Genomic DNA, 19,290 nt, shown 5'->3' with positions numbered 1-19,290 from the left:
CACAATAAAATATTTGTGGGGTATTATTCCATTCCATAGAAAAATTCCATTCCTTTTTACAAAACTACAGAACATTCAAATATAAAAGTAATTCTTCTTCGTTAAAAAATTAAATTATAAGTTGCATGATATGTATTATTATTATAATAGTATTCAGTAATAATATTTTTCCTTTTCTTTTTTAAGGTTAGTTTGTGAAGGAATTTATACTCTGTCTCTCTTATACTAACCTTGGATTATATATTCAGATATAAAATTAAGTGCCACAAACAATTATTATCTCTTCGTACATCTTCACTGACATCAGGAATTGAAAAAAACAGTCCAACTCTGCATTTGACTGAAAATAGTAACTAGTTTTTTTACTATCGACTGTTTTGCGACTATCGACTGTCTTCAGTCGATAATTCCCAACGCTAGTAAAATCAGTTACTGCTGAGAATAAATTACTTAACCTAGAATAATTAGTTTTATAATAAGGTCTTATTCATTAAATAAAATGAAAATTTTGGAATTATATAGTGGTATTGGTGGTATGCATATGGCCTTTACTGGTAAAAGTTAATTATCATTTATATCATATTTATTCAGCATACTTTTTTCAGAAAGTAGAGTAGAAGGAGAAGTAAAAGCCGCAATAGAAATTAACAATGTGGCTAACCAAATATACAAACACAATTTTCCAGAAACCAACTTACTAAATTTAAACATTGAAGGATTGACAGTAAAAATAATCGAAAAGCTAGATGTCGATACAATACTAATGTCTCCACCATGTCAGCCCTTTAGCAGAAATGGGAACCAAAATGATGTCAATGATCATAGAACAGACTCTTTTAGACATATACTAAACTTGCTTCCAAAATTAATAAACATTAAAAACTTATTAATTGAAAATGTTAAGGGATTTGAAGTATCTGAAATGAGGAATATTCTAATTAATGCACTTGTTGAATGTAATTATCATTATCAAGAATTTATCTTAAGCCCATCTCAGTTTAATATTCCCAACTGCAGGCACAGATATTACTGTTTGGCAAAGAAAGAGGCTTTCAAATTTCCAACAACCTCATTGGTATGTAATTTTATATAAGAATTTATATACTTTTCTTTTAAATATTAACCTTATAGATGGAACAGTTACCTTTGAATATCCCTAGTGACAGCATATATGCTAAAATTGAAGATATCTTGGATAAAGATGAAGACTATGAAAATTATTGTTTACCAGATAATGTATTAAAAAAAAGACTCAATGTTGTTGATATATGTTATTCAGAATCAGAGATGTCTTGTTGCTTTACAAAAGCATATGGAAGATACATCGGTGACCATTTGTTAGTTTAAACATATCTAATTATTAAAGCTTTTTTTGTAGAAGGTACAGGAAGTATATTTACTGAATTAAAAGAACAAGATGTTATCAAGAAATTACAAATATTAAAAACATTTCGAGGTAATGATGAAACTTACCTAAAAATTGCAAGATCTTTGAAATTAAGATTTTTCACCCCTACAGAAATTGCAAAGCTAATGTGTTTTCCAAAATACTTCAGTTTTCCTTCATATATAACCAAAAAACAAAAATATATGTTACTTGGTAATAGTATAAATGTTACAGTAGTGTCTTATTTAATAAAATTATTAGCAGCTTATTTTGTTATATAGCTTTATTTACACCCTTCAAGGAATATATTTCTAATAAAGCACTAAACTATAACAGGAATGTATAGAACAAAGCCTAACCAAGTTAGTGATATAAATAATTGTGTGCCATAATTTTGTAAAAACTATCATCTAGTATCTCAAATGTATGGTAAAAAGTAATTATATCACAAGTTTTCTAATTCAGGTGGAATATGAATTTTACTATTGATGGCAAACCTTTTCAATGCCTCATAACGATTACTAATTTGACTCATTTCTTCATTCATTTTCCTCAATTCATCCCTCATAACTTCTGTATCTCTCCACTCTTGAGTTTTTTCAACTTCTAATTCATCTTTCTGCTCAATTCGCTTTATTCGACATGATGCTGCATATCCTACAACAAATTCCTTTCGTTTATAATATTTTTTAGAAAATAAGCTCCCTAATTTTCTCATTCAAATATATTACCTCTGTTTTTAAGTGTTCGCCTCCTTTGTTTCATTCTTACGATTTCTTCACGAGATAAACCTCTTAATTTTAACGTTCGATTAAGATCCCTTACTGATATGGATACCAATTCATCATCCGAGATATCCATGATCGGCGGTGGAGATAATGGTGCCTGCAAATTATTTATACTTGGTTACCACTGCACCAACATTATTTGTTCTAATACATACAACTTTACGTTCCCCTTTTCTGGCTTCAGGGCCCATTTTGAAATTAGTCCTTTGAATTTTCTTATTACTTATTGTCTTTTTATAATAAAACAAACCATTAACAACGTCAATTCCTATGACAGATGTCACACCTAACGTGTTCTCTAGATATGATAATGAGAATCGAAAATTTTATTTTGTAATCGAAATATACGCCTATTAAAAATAACTTTATTGTAATAATTTATAATTTCATACAATAAAAATATATTTTATGATATTTTTAATATAGCAAATATTCTAACAGGTGCTCCCGTCCCTTCTTCCAGTTTCATCGGAGCTATGATTATATCGAAACCTTTTCCTGAAATTTTTTTATAAAAATATCATTGCCTTTTAAAGTGATAAAGCAGTTACTTAGATGTATTTCTTGTAAGTTTACATTCTCTAAATTAAAGAGTTGACCACTTGCAAGGGTTCTGTGTGCTGCCATATCAGTACTGTTTCCAGGATCAATGCTTGGAGTATCAATTCCGACTCCAAAAAATTGTCCGGATTGAGCTATCCAAAGAGCAGCATCTGCAGAAAGCCCTAAAAATGCAGTATATATATATATATATATATATATATATATATATATATATATATATATATATATATATATATATATATATATATATATATATATAATTAATAATTTGCAAAATATTTAAAATACTTGGGTTTATAATACGCTTAAATGCAGTAATATTGAATGTTATATAAAATATTTAGCTATACTAACGATTTGTTTTAGATTTGTTCATATAGTTTTAACAAATAAGAATAGTTTAGTATTAGTTTTAACAAATATGTTAATAAAATATTTTATACTCATTTGTGTAATCAATATATCATTGATTAATATGGGAAATCCATTATAACCATAATAGTATTGATCAAAAATTATAGTAGTAATATTTTTAATGTTATGCTAGTTAAATATTGATTATTAAATATACTGATTTTTATTACCAGGGAAATTCATCCGATTTTGTGTATCTAATGCTAGATATTTTGTCTTATTTGAAGTCCAATATTTCCCCATCCCTGTCTTTACTAATAAGACTGTTCCATTATCAAAACGCCCATTACTTTCTTCCCATTTTATTAAATCTTTTGCATACAAATTTGATTGATTGGTTTCGATAAGTGCTCCTGAAACACTCACCCTTTTATATTGTCAGTTGTTTTAAATATGAAATGATAAAAAAACCTTTTGCAAATAATCTATCTACAGGAACTTCGGATACTTTCCAACCCTCTTTATAGAAATGATAAGGTGCATCAAAATGTGTTCCACCATGCTCTGCAGCACAGAATTCCTTCACAGAGTACCTCGAATGGAAAATTAATTTATATATATATATACATATATATATATATATATATATATATATATATATATATATATATATATATATATATATATATATATATATATATATATATATATATATATATATAGATTTTCAGGGCGTCATTAAAATAATGCTTACCAAAAACCCCGTTTTTCTGATTCGGTTGCCTTAGTGATTTGAAACTGTCGTTGTCCAGGCCAGTAAATAGTTTCATTGTTAAAATTCCAAGTCAAATCGATAATGGTTTGCGATGAAGAACAATTTGCATGAAATAGAAGAAAAATAAAACCTATAAAAGCAAAAATAAACGTCCTCATGTTAAAAACTCAGGAAAACTGGTCTGTTTGCGCATTATTTTGTTAATAAATCTTATCAATCAGAAACGATAGCCTCCTGAATTTAAAAATATTTTTCTATAACACGATGATATGTGATAAATAAGTATAGCATAACAATTTCTTGAGTAATTTCAAACAAACCTTAAGTTACTTATATAAATTACTGTTTTAATTAAGTTTAATATGATTAGGCTTATATCAAATTTAGTAATTTAGGTGAATTTTCTTTGATAAAAGCGTCGGTTTATTATTTCTAAACCATATATTTACTAATTGTCGTGGTTTTAGACATCATCATCTTTGTAATATCCTGCTAAGGTATAATATATTATAAATAACCTTGACAAATTTAAATGTATTTTTTTGTTAAAGCATATTTGTATGTGTGGAATGGACCGCCGTTGAATTGCATTACAGGTAGTTTCGTTGTAATCACTTGTAAATTTAGACATTAGAAAATGATTTCAATATTTAAAGCATCCAATTTCATTGAAATTCCAGAAAGTAATTTCCTGTTTTTTTCATGATATTTAACCCTATTTATATTGCGATGAATAAGTTAAGCGTCTATTTTATGATTACATATACATAACATAATTGTTTTTATATTTCACAATTAAGTTCCTATAACAGAAATGGATGACTAAAATATGATTCTCAAAATGGATCCATAAAAACATTATAGAAAAATTGTTACGTCAGCTGGTAACATTAAAATTATTGTTTTCAACACAAATTTATAAACAAAATTTACTGATTGAAATTTCTTACTAATTCAACTTAATAATAAAATAAACGTTACAAATAATAATAGCCGTAAAATATTGTTATAAGAGGAAATAAAAATAGCTAGTGTTTTATAAATAAATATATTCCAATTTATTACATAATACACAACTCATAAATAAATAAAGTTTTGTGATGGTACAAATATTAATAATTAAACTAACGTTTTTTTTTTCAAATTATATTGCATTGAAACCTATAGAGTTTATTTTATATTCAACATAATATCCATTATTCTTCATTTGTTTTACAACTCTTTCTCTGGTAGTGGTTCTTCATTATCAGGCAGGTAACTATAGTAATAACAGTACAAAGTTAAAACCATTTAAAAACTTAAAGATTGTTCAAAATATATACCAGATCTAAATATCAATAGGGACTATACAATCTAAAAATATCTTATTTATTTACTGACATATGTAAATACTGGACGATAAATATCCTGAGAATCTTGTTAATGTTTTCCACAGCATTTATATCAATGATGTTTCGATTATCCTTTGGAGTATGCCATTCGGGAGGAAACGGTAACGGTATCATATGCAAAATGGGCACATCTAATAATATATTATAAGTTCTATAATTTAAAAAAAACTTAAACTTTACACTTACTTTTTTTTAAGAAAGGTATATGATCATCTTCAATTCTGCCATTGAAATAATTTCTCTGAATGAAGTACTTGGTGAGTCTTGGATTTAGTAATCTAAGTTTATCTAATCTATTTTCAATATTTGCCATCTTTTCATGCCTACAATATGAACGAAATTACAAAAACATAAATTTAATTTTTCTTTATTACCATCGACCAGTATTCTCGAAATAATTATAAAAGTTCATATTAGAATGGCCTAAAAGGTCCAGTAAGATCAAGAGGTCTATTTTCTGCATCTGCGATACAGTTTCACCAGTTGATGCAACATTTCTACTATCGGCAAATTTTTTGGCTAAGTGACGAGCTCCATAAATGGAATCTTTTGGACCCCAGTTTTCAAAAGCTTCTTCACCATCAAAAAATAGCAACATTAAACTTATATTTGTATTGTTCTTAATAGATTCGAATTCTTTCTTAAGAACTTTTGCTATGTTGAGCATCATTGCACAAGGAACTGCTGAATCAGTTGCTCCTAAAATAACAAATGCATACCTTTTTAGTATAATTTTTAATAATAATAATAAAGATTGATAAAACCATCATTCTAGAAAAATAATTTCAATTTTAATTATTAAATATATTTTAAATAACAGCAATGATAGTTAATCAGGTCATATGCTTAACAAACCAAGTAGTTAGAAAATGAAAGTGATTATTGATGTTAAGGTTACTTCCTGATTGCTTAAGTGTTAGTTTGAAAAATATGTAGACTAAAAAGAATAAATATTAAGCAAAGCTGAAATAATTAGCCATAAACTGTTGAATATTAAGGAAAAAAGTAATATACAATATTACAAACCTACAAACACTTCATTTTGGAAGTATTTACTATCATAATGGCATGCTAGAACCAGATATCTATCTGCCTTTGGATTTAATGTGCCTACAATATTTTTGAAAACCAAACGTCCAAAGTTAGGAGTATCATCTGCAAATTCATCTACTTCTACTGTCCAGTCTAGCTTCTTAAGCTCTGATGCTATGTATTTAAAAACTTTTTCATGCCCATCAGTTCCTACTACTCTAGGTACAAGAATATTATCTATGACTTCATGGAAATATTTTACATTGGATAATCTAGCTAAATACCGGACATCTCCATTAGTCAGTTGTTGAGGTGTATGATTAAGCTAGAATATAAAAACATATAAAACAAAAGTTAAGTAAAGCAAATGCTACTCAACCTGTAATTTTCTTAATTCACTAGCACAATCTACGTTAATGGCATATGTAATAATAAAAAAACCGATTAAAATAGAAAACATATTAAGTGAAATATCAACTCAAGTAAATACCATGTACTGTAACCTCACACCACATCGACAACCTGTGTTAAATTAGAGTTACGATACCTATCGGATATCAAGGTAAAACGCGGATTAAGTTAATCTATAAACTGTGTTCGACAAGAATCTGAGAGGGATCTGATGAGAGTGATGGAATATCCTTTTTGTTTATACTCTAAAATTGTAGCCTTGGAAGAGTAGGCTGCCGCTCTATCGATTTGTACTTTTATTCTGTTTTAATGTGTACGTTCATGTCATTCATATAAATTAGATTTCCTGTTGTAAACAAAATGCGTGGGTTTTTAATATAATTTACTGCTGGGTTGTAATGAATAAAATTATAACATCAATTTATGTGTAGTATGGTATATTTATATCATAGAGTAATATATTTACTCTATGATTTATATATAGATACGTATTTTATATCATTTTTTGGTTTCTTTTTAAAAGTAAGATAATATTAATTTTTTTTAACAAAGCATGGCAACAAAATTTATGGATATCTTCATGATAATAGTGTAAAATTATAAATTTAACTTGAAATTGAATAATTTGTAATTATGAATTGAGTAAAAAAGGAATCGAAAAGAAAGCAAAACCTGAAGATATATTCTTCTATCGAAACGTCGTCGAAAATATTAAAAGTTCCTTTCAGAACCAAACGCCGGTAACATTTTTTCTATGGGTAACATTAATGGGATGAATCTGCAGTAATGTATTTTGCAAATCGTATAATTTGCATATATTTGTTCTTATTTGGTGATTTTTGTTTTTATATCATTGTTGGTACTCATGACTCTGTTAAGATGGTAATTATTTTAAATTCACTATGCTGTCATCATAGAAAAAACTGTCATATGCCTGTCATGTGATGTCAATTGTATATTGTATATTCTAAACGTAAAATTCAAAATAAACAAAACAGATTTTTCTAGTAAAATTTTCATTATAAATAATCACAAAATAATCAACATTAAAATATAAGGGAATCTATAATGATATGCTCTAGAGCAGAAATAGAAAAAAAACGACAGGAGGCATTAGAGAAATTGGCAAAAAAAGGATTAAGCCCTATCAAAAGCGATAGCAAGATTCGTAATAGTGTAACAAATTGTGCTAATTTTCCAATATCTCCAAATATAAAGACGCCTTCTAAAGTGATTATACATAATCAAAAGCCTTATGAAAGATCTTCAGAAAGATTCAACGGAAATAAAGTTGCAAAAGGAATTTCAGAATTTTATGGAGCTAATAAAGTGAACTCTTTAACATTTTCATTAATATCCAGTGAGAAGTTTAGTGTAAATATGTCCAGTTATAGTAATGCTGTCATAGATGTTTTTAAACAAATCCCATCAAAAAATTATGGTTAGGATGCAAGTATATTTTGTGTTTCATTTTTGCATTAAACATTACTTCTTTTTAGATTCCAATAGTCGGAGTTGGTTCTTCCATATTAAAGATTATAATCTTATTTTTTCAAAATTGACTTTAATAAAATCTCAATATAATTTGAAAATAGAAAAATTACCCACTTTTGTAGTTAGTTTTTTACAGAAGCCAACAAAGAATTGTGATATTGATATTAATAGGTTAGATACAGAATTAAGTCAAACTTTACTCCCATTTCAACTTGAGGGTTTAAGGTAATATGTTAATATACTATTAATATTTAAAATAAATTTGTTATTTTAGATTTGGTATTGAAAGAAATGGTAGGTGCCTTATAGCAGATGATATGGGACTTGGTAAAACCTTTCAAGCCTTAGCAATAATGAATTACTATGCAGATGATTGGCCATTGCTAATAGTTACAACAGCTTCAATGAAGTAGGTGATCAATCAGAACTAGTGTATTAAGTTAATTTTGTTATTTTTAGGCATGTATGGGAGGAAACAATTACAAAATATTTAACTTCTGTTCCAATACTTCAAGTACAATATATGACTGCAAGTAAAGATTATATAGGAGATGCAAAAATTTTAATTATAAGTCATGATTTAATGTCAAGATGCTGTGATAAATTGTTAGAAAGAAACTTTGGTTGTATCATAATTGATGAGTCGCACACATTAAAAAATTTTAAAGCCAAAATTACACAAGCTGCAACCAAGTTAGCTAAGAGAGCAAAAAGAATTGTATTGTTAAGTGGGACTCCAGCTCTTTCACGCCCTAGTGAACTATACAGCCAGTTGAGCCTTATAGATGATAATTTTTTTGGTTCTTTTATTGAATATGCTACCAGATATTGTAATTTACAGAAAACACATTTTGGTTTAGATTCTTCTGGGAAATCTAATCTTCAAGAGCTGGATATAATTCTCACTAGAAAATTTATGATTAGAAGAACAAAAGAAGATGTAATGAAATGTATGCCAAAAAAAACACAGGAGATAATTAGGTTAGACGTGAAGCTGCAAAATTTTAGTGAAACTGAGCGAAAATCTTTAGAGGTTTTAGCTAACAGATATGCTGCAACAGAAAAATCGAAAGAGAAACATTCTCTGTTGTTAACATTTTTTTCAGAAACAGCCAAAATTAAAATACCATCTGTATGGTAAGTTATGTGGTACTAAATTCAAATGATATATTATCTAATATAGTATAATTTCAGTTCCTATATTTTAAGTATGTTGGAAAAAAATATTAAATTTCTAGTTTTTGCTCACCATTTAATCGTATTGAATGCAGTTGAGGATGTGCTAAAAAGTAAAAATCGTAAATACATAAGAATTGATGGTAGCACAACTGGTGATCAAAGAAAATACTTTGTGGATAAATTTCAAACAGATGACAATTACATTTGTGCAATTTTGTCTATAACAGCTGCAAATGCCGGTATTACATTAACAGCTGCTCAAATTGTAGTGTTTGCTGAATTACATTGGAATCCGAGTGTAAGTACTACAATATTTATTTCAGTTTTTTAAAAATATTTCAAATTGATTTATGTCAAAATTGATGAACTAAAATTGATAACTAATGTTATAAATAGTTGAAGATCAATGAGTCCTTGGGCACCAGATTTGCCTAATTTTATGTTTTCTATGAAAGTACATTACTAATAGAACATACAGCTAATAATAACTAGAGCTAGTAGCTTTCACAAATAAAATGTACAAATACATGTCAGAGTTATTGTTTATGAGATGATAATTTCATAAAGATGGATAATTTATGCTCTGAAGTGCCATACATTTTAAATAGAGGTAACCTTGTTGAAGGACATGTTTAAAATATATTGAACAATAACTGAACTTAACGTTATTTTATAAAACCTAATTTGAAGCTATTGTTCAAGCAGTTAGATATTTTCTGTTTGACTTAATCCTCTGTCTGACATTGTTGTAGATTAGCTATTTGTGCGCCCGCAAACATATACAAAAGCACTATGAGCTAGAACAACTGAAACCTTCTGCTTGAAAAATAGTTTTAAATAGTTGCTCAAGTAACAAATGAGATGCAGTGCTCATAAAAATATAATACAAATTGAATATACTTTAAAAGTGTTTCTGAGGGTCAAGGGATATAGAAGTTATTTAGTTGATATCAACTTGTTTGATTTTTAAATTTATATAGGTGTAATATATTACAAAAATAAAATATATTATTATTATATGTTACACAGATATTAAGCCAAGCCGAGGCACGGGCACATCGAATTGGCCAGGAAAATCCTGTGATTATTCAATACCTGCTAGCTCATGGAACAGCTGATGATTCAATATGGCCATTACTTCAGTCCAAACAAGATATTTTAAATGAAGTGGGATTATGTAAGTCATCTTTCAAAAATATCAGTGAGCGAAAGCAACAAAGTAAACAGACCATTACATCCGCTAAAATTATGTCCAGATGGTTAAGTCCAGAGAAGAAACAGGCAGATATACCAGATAATTTCGATGATGTACTGAATGATGAATTTGATGATGTGCTTTGCAACATGGCTATGTAATTAAGATGCCATTTTTTATAGGATCTTTTTTCCTCTGTTTTTCTCTCACCTGATTTTAGTAAGGAATTTTGTTTAGTATTTTATAATTTATTGTCTATTATATAATTGCTAATAAATTTTGAATATAAATTGTTTAATTTACTGTTTACCAAAATTTTCTGTTTTAAGATATTTAAAGGTATAACACTAATGTTTTGTCCAGTTTGAAAAAAAATCTTTAAAATATATTTACATATGTATATAAAAAACGGTAATTATAATTTTTCTATACTCAATTTCATAAAGTAAATCATTTAAAGTTTGTTTGGGTTGTTTAAAAGTAGAAATAATACGTTATTACAATTATCAAGCTCTAAAAGTATGATAAAATGATTTTTTAAAAGTTTCATTTCGTTTTTAAAAGACTAGAAATACTCTACTTTTGTTATATTTTAAGTGAGTTTTTATTCACAATATGCCTATAATATATTATAGGATAAAATTTTATACATTTTTTAATAACTCCAGCTGCATAAATTGAAAATCGTGGTAATTATATGGGCATCTTTAGATAAAATGGTTTTAGATTGTTTTGAAGGCAAAATGTAATGGTAACGATCCTTTTAGAGTTTTAGAATGCGCTGTAAAACTGCAGTGATTATTTAACGCGCAAACGCCTTGGGGTCAGTAAAAGAAGTAATTTTCAGATTTATACCGGAGACAATGAAAGTGTCAGATGATGAACTAACGTTTTATTATGTTATTTTAAATGTTTCTACCCAGGACTTTTTATTTTTGTCTTATTATACATTTCTGGCTTTGAATTTTTCACTATTGATTTAAGGTGCCGTTTGCTGTTACGTTCAGCGATGTTGCCAATTTTTTCGCCTATTTTACTGTTTCTATCTTTTAAATGTTAAATAAACATATTTTTAAACAATGGCGTTCTTCAATTATGCCAAAAACGTTTTTATTTTAAAGTATATTATTAATGTTATTAAAACATGATCGTGCACGGAGTTAAAAAAAGTTTTTATGTTATTTTTAAGACAATATTTTATATTATTTGACTATATATCTCTTAGCGTTTATTTTACATATGCATATTATAAAGCTAATTCGTTAAACGAGGGAATATATTTCATAATTGTTTTGCTTTATATTCTAGAAGCAAAATATTGTGCGCTAATTCATAAGTTATTAAAATTCAACACACTTCGTTATATAAGCCTAACGTTATAATTCAAAAATGAATTAAATGCCTTTTATAGTTGGTTTGAGACATTTCCGAAAACTTGAAATTTTGTAATATTTAGCAACGCTGCAACGTCAGTTTTCCCTTCACTATGGTTTTATCGCGGGTTGGAAAATCTTTTGACAACGTAACCGTAATAGATCCTTTATTTTTTCCTTTTTTTTTCGGTGTCTGTGTAGATTTTTATACGGCAAAAATTGGTGTTGTGACTAGGTTGTTCTAAATGTACCCCGTGATTCTCACAAATTACGAACAGACAGTGTCAAGCCTAGAAATTACGTTTAGTATTAGGTTTAGTTACATCGAATTTCGTTAAGAAACTATATTTTATCGGAGAAGTCTGAGGTAATTTTGCTGTATGTTTACAAATGGTTATTTTGTTATAAAGATAGGTCTATCTATATTAAAGTGGCATATATTATATAAGTGGGTGTAATCAAAGTGGAATAAGCACCCCAGATGATACGGTATTACTTCTTATATGGCAAAAACAGCTTGTTTTGCAGTTTATATTAACCCGTTTGGATCACATTTGTGGATTTTTACAAATAACATAAATGACAATTTATTTTTTTAAAAGTATTATGTTTGTCCAATTATTCCAAAGCAGAACGAAAGGGCAACAGCTGTTCTTAACGGGCAAGATGTCTTAATTATGACAATAGTCAGAAATTTTTGATGATATCTTTAATACGATTTGATATGATATGATATTTTCATATTTGCATGATATTAAATTAAGGAATGCTTTTCAGTTTTTAAGTGTTTATACGTACAGTGTTGATGTTTTGGTTCTTCGTTAAATCGTTAATGAAACAATGTCAATTCTTTATAACAGAATATAATTACTTTGTATATATATGATATATATATATAGTCTTCTCTATAGTGAACAATTCCTAAAAGCAAGATAATTTTTTGTGAAAACCACACTAGGTTTCAAAATCGAGTGTGTTCAATCAATTTAAGTTTTTGAATGTCAGTTTTCATCAAATTCATTTAAGCGGTTAGCGTGTTTAAGTGGTAGTAATCTTAGTAGTGCCCTGATAACAAATTTTCTTTGGGGACATTTTTCTGGAAAACTGTTCGATGAATATAAATGAAATATTGAGTTTTTACTGTATATGCCTTTTGAACTTAAAAACCAGTGAAAGCACTGGAAACCGCACTGTTTTACTTAAGAAAAAAAATTGTACAATGTAGTGAATTCTGCTTAACTAACTGACTGAACTATTCTTCCATGCTGGTATTTTTTTCCTCAGACATTTTTTTAACCGACGTAGTCTTTCAGAGCCCTTTTCCGATGGTGCGATGCTGATCATTAACAATTACAATTATGTAATTTTTAGTGAAATTTGAGTTAAAATATAATTATAATATTTAACAATACACACACGGCATTTTTTTAATGACGGAATATTTGCCATAATTGCTCATAGGAAACGAGTGTTTTTTCTGCTGCGGAGGCCATGCATTGTCAGTACATTTGACACTTTTCCAACAATTAAACTTCAGGTCTCTTATTGGATTCGTCATCATCATTAGCCCATAGCCGGGGCTCCTATTTTTCAGGTGGCTTGCCTAAATGTCTAAAACATTGTAATCTGTGCTCTGAATTTATTTCTCAACTGTGCATTACGAAAAAAGGATTAAAACAATTTTGTGCGTCATTTCATTACTACGGACTAACAAGGTGTTAGCCTCAGTTTTTCTGATATGTCAATGGACTTTGTTGGATTAGTTCTCTATTAGAAACCTGTTAGACTAGATAAATAGAAAAAAAAATACATTAAAGTAAACCAGTTGCTCACATATCTCAAAAACTTTGATTAAACCATAATTAAAAAAATGTTTTGTTAACAAAAGTACAACATGTTTTAACAACCAGCATATTCGTTAGACTCCTCCTCAAAAATTCTCGTATATTACACGTCTTCTGTGGGTTATGTTATATTGAGAACGCTACGCTTAGAAAGTTGAGAGGTAGGAGTAAATCTTCCAACGACAACTATAAAAAATGTGCTAAGGCTGCTAGGGTCGATAAAGTGATGGCAAAAATGATAAAGGCAGTGGTGAAATATTGTTTTAATAGCTTAGACGAAAGCAACAATTGTTCCTATATTTAGGAGATAGTAAACATTGTCAACACTATTTAGGAATAAGTCTTCTACCAACAGTAGGAAGTAGAAGACAGTTGAAAAGGCATCCCTAAAAATCATACAAATCAGACTTTAAAGAGATGTCGTCTCTGCGCTGCCTTTTCATTATGGTGATAAAAACTTTATAATCAACCTAATGTTCGCTGATGCTACATGTTAAAGCTTCAAGCATTCTACACAATATAGATCGCATTGTGGAGCTATATCGCTATATTGAGAATAAATAAAGAAATGGGCAAAGTATAGACAATTGAGGCCTGCTATTGTAAATCTTGACAGGGTCTATTTAAAGCAAGGACATGAGTTTCCCTAAGTATCTACTTGGGATCAGTAACACAAGAGATGAAAGTGCCATCTAATACTGAACTAATAAGTAGAATCAGCCAAGTTGCGTTTACTTCTCTAAGACGGTGTGCGAGGAAGAGAGGAAATGTTACAATTGAGAATAAAATGTGTCTCTTTCGAATCTCGTTTTCAATCTGTCTGTAGGGCTCCGAGACAGATACTGTTAAAGCTTGAGAGCTTGAGGTTTTTCAAATACTATGCTTACGGCCGATTCTACATGTTTTTCTCTAAGATAAACGTTAGAAAAAAAAGTCATTTATTTAAGATGCAACAATCAGTGGATAGTAGTGGAGCTAAACCGAAAAAAAAAGATTACAATGGATTGAACATTTAAAAAAGATATGGATGAAGATCATAGAATGCGATCTGAAAATAGGAGACTAACATTGTTCGAGGCCAGAACCGTTACTGTCGATTGCCGACTGTGGCGAGATATGGTTAAGAATATTTGATGCCTTGCGTCCCTATCAGTCCTACGAACTTATTGAACCCACTAGTATAAGACGTATAAAAATAAAATATAAAACTAATTACTTTTCAGTTGAGATAATCGTTTATATAAGGCTTAAATACCACTACATTTACTAGATTTGTGATAATATATATCCCATCATGCAACGTTAGCCATTCTACATAGCCACATTACACAGTGCTACAAACAACACGCGCTCAAAATGGCTTGGGGATATTGGAGTGCCACGTCGGTGTCCGACAGAGGAAGGAGTCCCAGACGGAACAAAGAACCCGCTCAGTCTAATATTCATACGTCCCAACCGCCCATAGCACAAACCCAACCGCAAACCGTTATAAAAAATTTAGAAGAGCCACCTACGGTTGCTCATCAAAACTATGCAACGGTAATTGCCAACACGTCAACCGCTCAGATGGCGCCTGCCGAACTGGAAGAAGTTCTTCCAGATCATCAATTATCTAGGTAATATACAACATTTTTAATAAATCGCTGAACTGTTAATTCACATTGTTTTCTTTTTTAGAAGGCCTAGTTTAGATTTAGCTGCGATGATGGTTCCACAGGGCACTTTAGCTGGTATCATGTGTCATGCCCATGGCAGTAGGCATGGTGGGACATTGTCAGCTGGGAACACTCTAACCAGAATGGGTAGTCGGCATACAGCAGTGGAATACGCGGTTCCTCATCATTTTCATCACCATCATGCCTACGTAGAGTACCATCAAAGCCACCTCTCTCTGTCGGATGATGATAGTAGTTCTGAACCTGGATACGACTCTATTAGATCAGGTGAGATTATCACTAGTTTATATTTACTACTTACTAGGTTTATTTTTATATTTTTGGGTGGTGTTATATTATGTGATAATCTGCGTTTCTGTGGACTTTTGTCATAATATACTATTACAAATCACTGTTTAACGATGATTTGTCGGCTTTGAAAAGCTTTTAAAATTGGCCTTGTCTTTATTAGAGCAGCTTTTATTCATAACTAGTTACCCTGTGCACTTTGTATCACGTACATCTATTTTGAAAATGTTTTCCGTCAGTAACACTAGCCACTTTGTCGATTGTCAGGTGTTTCGCCAGGGCTGATGACGATATTATGGCTGTGAATCCATGCAGTTTTAAACATTTTCACTAAATCCCTGTTCTGATGAAGAAACATTTGTAGTTCTTGAGCAACACTCCGCTGCACTCTTGATTCATAATTTGCGCATCTGGATTACCCATAAAATAGATTTGTAAGAATTGCTAATAAGTGTAATTTTTTAATATTTTGTTAACTTATTTTTGATAAAATTTGAATGTTACCAAAAATATTTATGGTATAAAACCTGCTTGTTTCTGTATTAAAGGAGCACTGCGTCTGCGAAATCACTTAATTTCATTGTGTTATGCTTGCTGATGTTGTATTTGATATGCACGAACTAGTTTCTAGGTCTACCAATCAATTTCATTTTCAGTTACTCTCGAATTCAATTGTGACATATGACATATGCGTACGAGGTAACTCTTCGCCCATTTGACTGACTTCGACGACTTAAGTCCTACTACCTATTGTTAATAATGAAAGTAAAGAAAGTTCTCGAGCACATAATGTCTGATCTAATAATAACAAATGTGAAATACATTTACAAAATATGTTTTACCATAAGCAGTCATTACATATTTCAACACTATTCTTAGTAAATATTTAATTGATCTAAATTAGAATATGATTCTAAATTATTTAGTAGGTCGTTATATCACATTTGACATATATGTCATTGTTTTTCACTTGATTTTTACGTTATCGAATCGAATCTATTAAACGGTTAATACCAAGAAATTATCCATGTCAATGTCAAATTAATTTAATCAGTTTTCAACATTTTTAGTCATAAAATAAATGTCAGAATACACCCATATATATTTGACAACCAACAACAATGTCTATCCTTTGTGACAGTGACAGTAACATTGTTAGGGAAAACTAAAATAATTGTTGTTTTTACTTTTTTCTTCGCAATTATTCCATATTTTCTCACCTTATAAACCTTTCCTGGACTTACATAAATATTTCAAAACCAAAATTTGCCAAATCGGTCTAGTCTCTCTCGAGTTTTAGCGGGACTAAAGAACAACAATTCATTTTTATATATAAAGAAGATTGTGCTAATATTTGGCAGTTAATGGTAAATAATTTTCGAACGCAGCAATGGATTCAAACAACTGAATTTGCTATATGTAAAATACGAACTAAATAAAATGTTAACGGTGAATCTCGTTATATAGATTTTATTGAATTTCTAGTGACCCTCTTGATGTAAATGATCAAAAGGTAGTCGTGATGGTAATCCAGTCTATGTAGCTTACACTTGGACAACCGTTAACAAAATTATAGGTGATTATTGAGTGTATTCGTCTGTCAATTAATCTTTGAAACCATCTGAACCGTAATGTTTTTACCAAAATTTCCATGGCATACGGGATATGAAGTGGTTTCACATTCCCAAATTTCACAGCTAAAAGCGCTTTAAGCAATTCCAGTTCACTTTTTGTGGCTTTACTCCTTGAATTGGGATGCGTTTGTCCGAATTCAACGTGGGGTTACATCCGTGTCTTCAGATTTTCAAAATTCCACGATTCCACGGACTAAGAGTGGTAAGTTCCTGAATTCCTAAAATCAATATTTCCAAATTCCAATAGTCGATAGTTGGGGGTATTTTGAGCAGCTTCAATTCGCATTTGACGACTGTACATTCTGGATTGCGATGCTTTTGTCCAAATTTCAGTAGACTAGGTTATGGAATGCTCCGAGTAGTAACTTCGGTTGTTCGATTCTGGTTAAAGGAATAGTTCAAAGGAGATCCCTAATCTCAGACAGGTCTACTCTATCCAATGAAATAACCAATGCACGTCATAGACAATGTCGCATTACAACAAAGGAAATTTATAGCACCAGCATGTTGCAATATTGCTGTATCAAATTTGACATTTGATTTACAACGTTTGCCGGTTTAGAACCTCTAATTATTATCACTAAATGTTTAAAGTATATTGTAAACATATCCAAGCAACATGATCCACTAGTACCAATCCAAATCTAATTTTATACAGCCATCCAATAAAACAACCAATGCGCGTCATAGACGACGTCGAATCCCAACATTCAAAATTTGTGACGTCAGCACGTCAGTAAGAGTTGCGTGATCGACCGAGGTACAAATGTACTAGTGATTTTATTCATTTTATAATATAAACGAAAGTTTATAAATAAAAGCTTGTCACCACCATTTGAACGAAAAATCGCACCGTATAAATTTGGTTGAATTATCAGTCAATCATTTCTATAAGTCATTCTTTAGGAGGAATCTCCACTTAATGAGCTTTTATAACTGCTTGCATGTATTTTGATCAGTGGTATATATATTGGTAAAAATGCGCACTCTCAAAGTAAAGAATTGCTAAATAACCTAACCTAGCTGTTAAATTTGATGGTTTTGATATTTCTCTACATAAATTAACAGTTTTCCACTTAGTATTATTCCATTTATTGTTATTCAATGTATACAGACGTTAACCATGGAACACTCAAAATTGCATTTTCGATTTTCATTATTATGGTTGTTTGATTTGAAGAGATCGGCTACCGAAAGCTCATCACACACTTTTAGAAATTTATGATACTGCTCCGCACATTTCCAATTATCGGTTTTGGTTACAATTATTTCCAATTTGTGATTTTGATATCAATGATAAGGAACAGCATTAACAATTAATTATGCACTTATTGGACGAAAACACAGCTCACATTTTCATAAAATTGTCAGACAGTTTAGCAATTGATGAATCAACTGTTTATATGTAATGGGAAAGATCCAAAATAAGTGAAAATGGCTATTACACGAGGTGACTGTAAATGCTATTTCGAACCGTTTTAACATCGCGGTTGCATTGCTAGCCAGGCAAAAGAAAGAAGAGTTTTCTGTAGCGTATTGTGACTAACGATAAACAGTGGATCTACAACAACAGTTGCAGGCGCAGAAAGTCATGGGTTAGTCCAGGAAAGCCATCGATAACGAAGCAGAATACTCATGACCATAAGGTATTGCTGTGCATGCAGTTGGATCAGAAAGCTGTAGTGTATTAACAGCTAAAACTGAATAAAATTGTTAATTGCTCTTGTCTGACAGTTCTCGATTGCAGGTTGCAAGAGTTGTAAAGGATATACTGTTGCAGTTTGAAGTCTAGGAACCCAGCATACTCACCAGGTATATCGCCTTCTGATTGCTATTCATTTGATACGATATCGCCATATTGAGAGATAAAAGCGATAAAAATTAATAAAATGATTAGAATACATG

The 19,290-nt window shown here is 30.1% G+C and overlaps 6 protein-coding genes across 8 annotated transcripts in view; 3 read left to right on the top strand and 3 right to left on the bottom strand.

The window, feature by feature from the left end:
* The first annotated feature begins 394 nt into the window (after positions 1-394).
* Mt2 (tRNA (cytosine(38)-C(5))-methyltransferase) lies at positions 395-1,766 on the top strand. The gene is made up of 4 exons (XM_076419723.1): positions 395-554; positions 606-1,075; positions 1,132-1,327; positions 1,379-1,766. Exons 1-4 carry the CDS (start codon positions 500-502, stop codon positions 1,666-1,668), a joined length of 1,011 nt encoding a protein of 336 aa, XP_076275838.1. The 5' UTR covers positions 395-499; the 3' UTR covers positions 1,669-1,766.
* On the bottom strand, positions 1,653-2,487 carry maf-S (MAF bZIP transcription factor K). The gene is made up of 3 exons (XM_076419729.1): positions 2,331-2,487; positions 2,119-2,272; positions 1,653-2,044 (listed from the first exon to the last, which is right to left on the bottom strand). The coding sequence occupies exons 1-3, from the start codon at positions 2,364-2,366 to the stop codon at positions 1,833-1,835; spliced, it is 402 nt and encodes a 133-aa protein (XP_076275844.1). The 5' UTR covers positions 2,367-2,487; the 3' UTR covers positions 1,653-1,832.
* Positions 2,488-2,526: 39 nt separating this feature from the next.
* LOC143206884 (kynurenine formamidase) lies at positions 2,527-4,071 on the bottom strand. The gene is made up of 5 exons (XM_076419728.1): positions 3,848-4,071; positions 3,565-3,686; positions 3,324-3,506; positions 2,727-2,900; positions 2,527-2,673 (listed from the first exon to the last, which is right to left on the bottom strand). The coding sequence occupies exons 1-5, from the start codon at positions 4,024-4,026 to the stop codon at positions 2,582-2,584; spliced, it is 750 nt and encodes a 249-aa protein (XP_076275843.1). The 5' UTR covers positions 4,027-4,071; the 3' UTR covers positions 2,527-2,581.
* Positions 4,072-4,900: 829 nt separating this feature from the next.
* On the bottom strand, positions 4,901-6,812 carry LOC143206879 (glutaminyl-peptide cyclotransferase). 2 transcript variants are annotated; one of them, XM_076419722.1, is made up of 6 exons: positions 6,671-6,812; positions 6,286-6,616; positions 5,634-5,958; positions 5,446-5,582; positions 5,191-5,390; positions 4,901-5,126 (listed from the first exon to the last, which is right to left on the bottom strand). In XM_076419722.1, exons 1-5 carry the CDS (start codon positions 6,749-6,751, stop codon positions 5,233-5,235), a joined length of 1,032 nt encoding a protein of 343 aa, XP_076275837.1. In that variant the 5' UTR covers positions 6,752-6,812; the 3' UTR covers positions 4,901-5,126; positions 5,191-5,232. The 2 variants fall into 2 exon arrangements, with proteins under 2 accessions (XP_076275837.1, XP_076275836.1); XM_076419721.1 differs by having other exon boundaries at positions 5,249-5,390.
* Positions 6,813-7,611: 799 nt separating this feature from the next.
* Marcal1 (SWI/SNF-related matrix-associated actin-dependent regulator of chromatin subfamily A-like protein 1) lies at positions 7,612-10,860 on the top strand. Its single transcript, XM_076419683.1, has 7 exons — positions 7,612-7,655; positions 7,711-8,143; positions 8,202-8,421; positions 8,471-8,605; positions 8,656-9,333; positions 9,391-9,673; positions 10,405-10,860. Exons 2-7 carry the CDS (start codon positions 7,771-7,773, stop codon positions 10,729-10,731), a joined length of 2,016 nt encoding a protein of 671 aa, XP_076275798.1. The 5' UTR covers positions 7,612-7,655; positions 7,711-7,770; the 3' UTR covers positions 10,732-10,860.
* Positions 10,861-12,205: 1,345 nt separating this feature from the next.
* LOC143206863 (atypical protein kinase C) overlaps positions 12,206-19,290 on the top strand; it is a 32,253-nt gene continuing 25,168 nt past the window's right edge. Inside the window, exons 1-3 of one of the 2 annotated variants that reach the window (XM_076419681.1) lie at positions 12,206-12,310; positions 15,058-15,403; positions 15,465-15,730. In XM_076419681.1, coding sequence (XP_076275796.1) covers positions 15,144-15,403; positions 15,465-15,730 — 526 coding nt within the window. In that variant the 5' untranslated portion in view covers positions 12,206-12,310; positions 15,058-15,143. The remainder of the gene's footprint in view (positions 12,311-15,057; positions 15,404-15,464; positions 15,731-19,290) is intronic. The other variant, XM_076419682.1, reaches the window with a different exon arrangement.

Source organism: Rhynchophorus ferrugineus, unplaced genomic scaffold, assembly GCF_030347505.1.
Source record: "Rhynchophorus ferrugineus isolate W39M unplaced genomic scaffold, kcgeb_rfMv2 rfM1, whole genome shotgun sequence".
Taxonomy (NCBI): domain Eukaryota; kingdom Metazoa; phylum Arthropoda; class Insecta; order Coleoptera; family Curculionidae; genus Rhynchophorus; species Rhynchophorus ferrugineus.
This window is presented reverse-complemented; position numbering and strand designations above follow the sequence as displayed.

Excerpts from the sequence above, each read along its gene's own strand:
- LOC143206884 (XM_076419728.1), bottom strand. The coding sequence starts at position 4,026 with ATGAGGACGTTTATTTTTGCTTTTATAGGTTTTATTTTTCTTCTATTT. Across the intron at positions 3,507-3,564 it reads AGATAGATTATTTGCAAAAG|GAGCACTTATCGAAACCAAT; the intron begins GTTTTTTTATCA and ends TGAGTGTTTCAG. Across the intron at positions 2,674-2,726 it reads CTTACAAGAAATACATCTAA|GAAAAGGTTTCGATATAATC; the intron begins GTAACTGCTTTA and ends AAAAAATTTCAG.
- maf-S (XM_076419729.1), bottom strand. The coding sequence starts at position 2,366 with ATGGGCCCTGAAGCCAGAAAAGGGGAACGTAAAGTT. Across the intron at positions 2,273-2,330 it reads GAAAAGGGGAACGTAAAGTT|GCACCATTATCTCCACCGCC; the intron begins GTATGTATTAGA and ends AATAATTTGCAG. Across the intron at positions 2,045-2,118 it reads GCGAACACTTAAAAACAGAG|GATATGCAGCATCATGTCGA; the intron begins GTAATATATTTG and ends AATTTGTTGTAG.
- LOC143206879 (XM_076419721.1), bottom strand. The coding sequence starts at position 6,751 with ATGTTTTCTATTTTAATCGGTTTTTTTATTATTACATATGCCATTAAC. Across the intron at positions 5,583-5,633 it reads TTCGAGAATACTGGTCGATG|GCATGAAAAGATGGCAAATA; the intron begins GTAATAAAGAAA and ends TTCATATTGTAG. Across the intron at positions 5,391-5,445 it reads TATACCTTTCTTAAAAAAAA|ATGTGCCCATTTTGCATATG; the intron begins GTAAGTGTAAAG and ends ATATATTATTAG.
- Mt2 (XM_076419723.1), top strand. The coding sequence starts at position 500 with ATGAAAATTTTGGAATTATATAGTGGTATTGGTGGTATGCATATGGCC. Across the intron at positions 555-605 it reads TATGCATATGGCCTTTACTG|AAAGTAGAGTAGAAGGAGAA; the intron begins GTAAAAGTTAAT and ends TACTTTTTTCAG. Across the intron at positions 1,328-1,378 it reads AGCATATGGAAGATACATCG|AAGGTACAGGAAGTATATTT; the intron begins GTGACCATTTGT and ends CTTTTTTTGTAG.
- Marcal1 (XM_076419683.1), top strand. The coding sequence starts at position 7,771 with ATGATATGCTCTAGAGCAGAAATAGAAAAAAAACGACAGGAGGCATTA. Across the intron at positions 8,606-8,655 it reads GTTACAACAGCTTCAATGAA|GCATGTATGGGAGGAAACAA; the intron begins GTAGGTGATCAA and ends TGTTATTTTTAG. Across the intron at positions 9,674-10,404 it reads AATTACATTGGAATCCGAGT|ATATTAAGCCAAGCCGAGGC; the intron begins GTAAGTACTACA and ends TATGTTACACAG.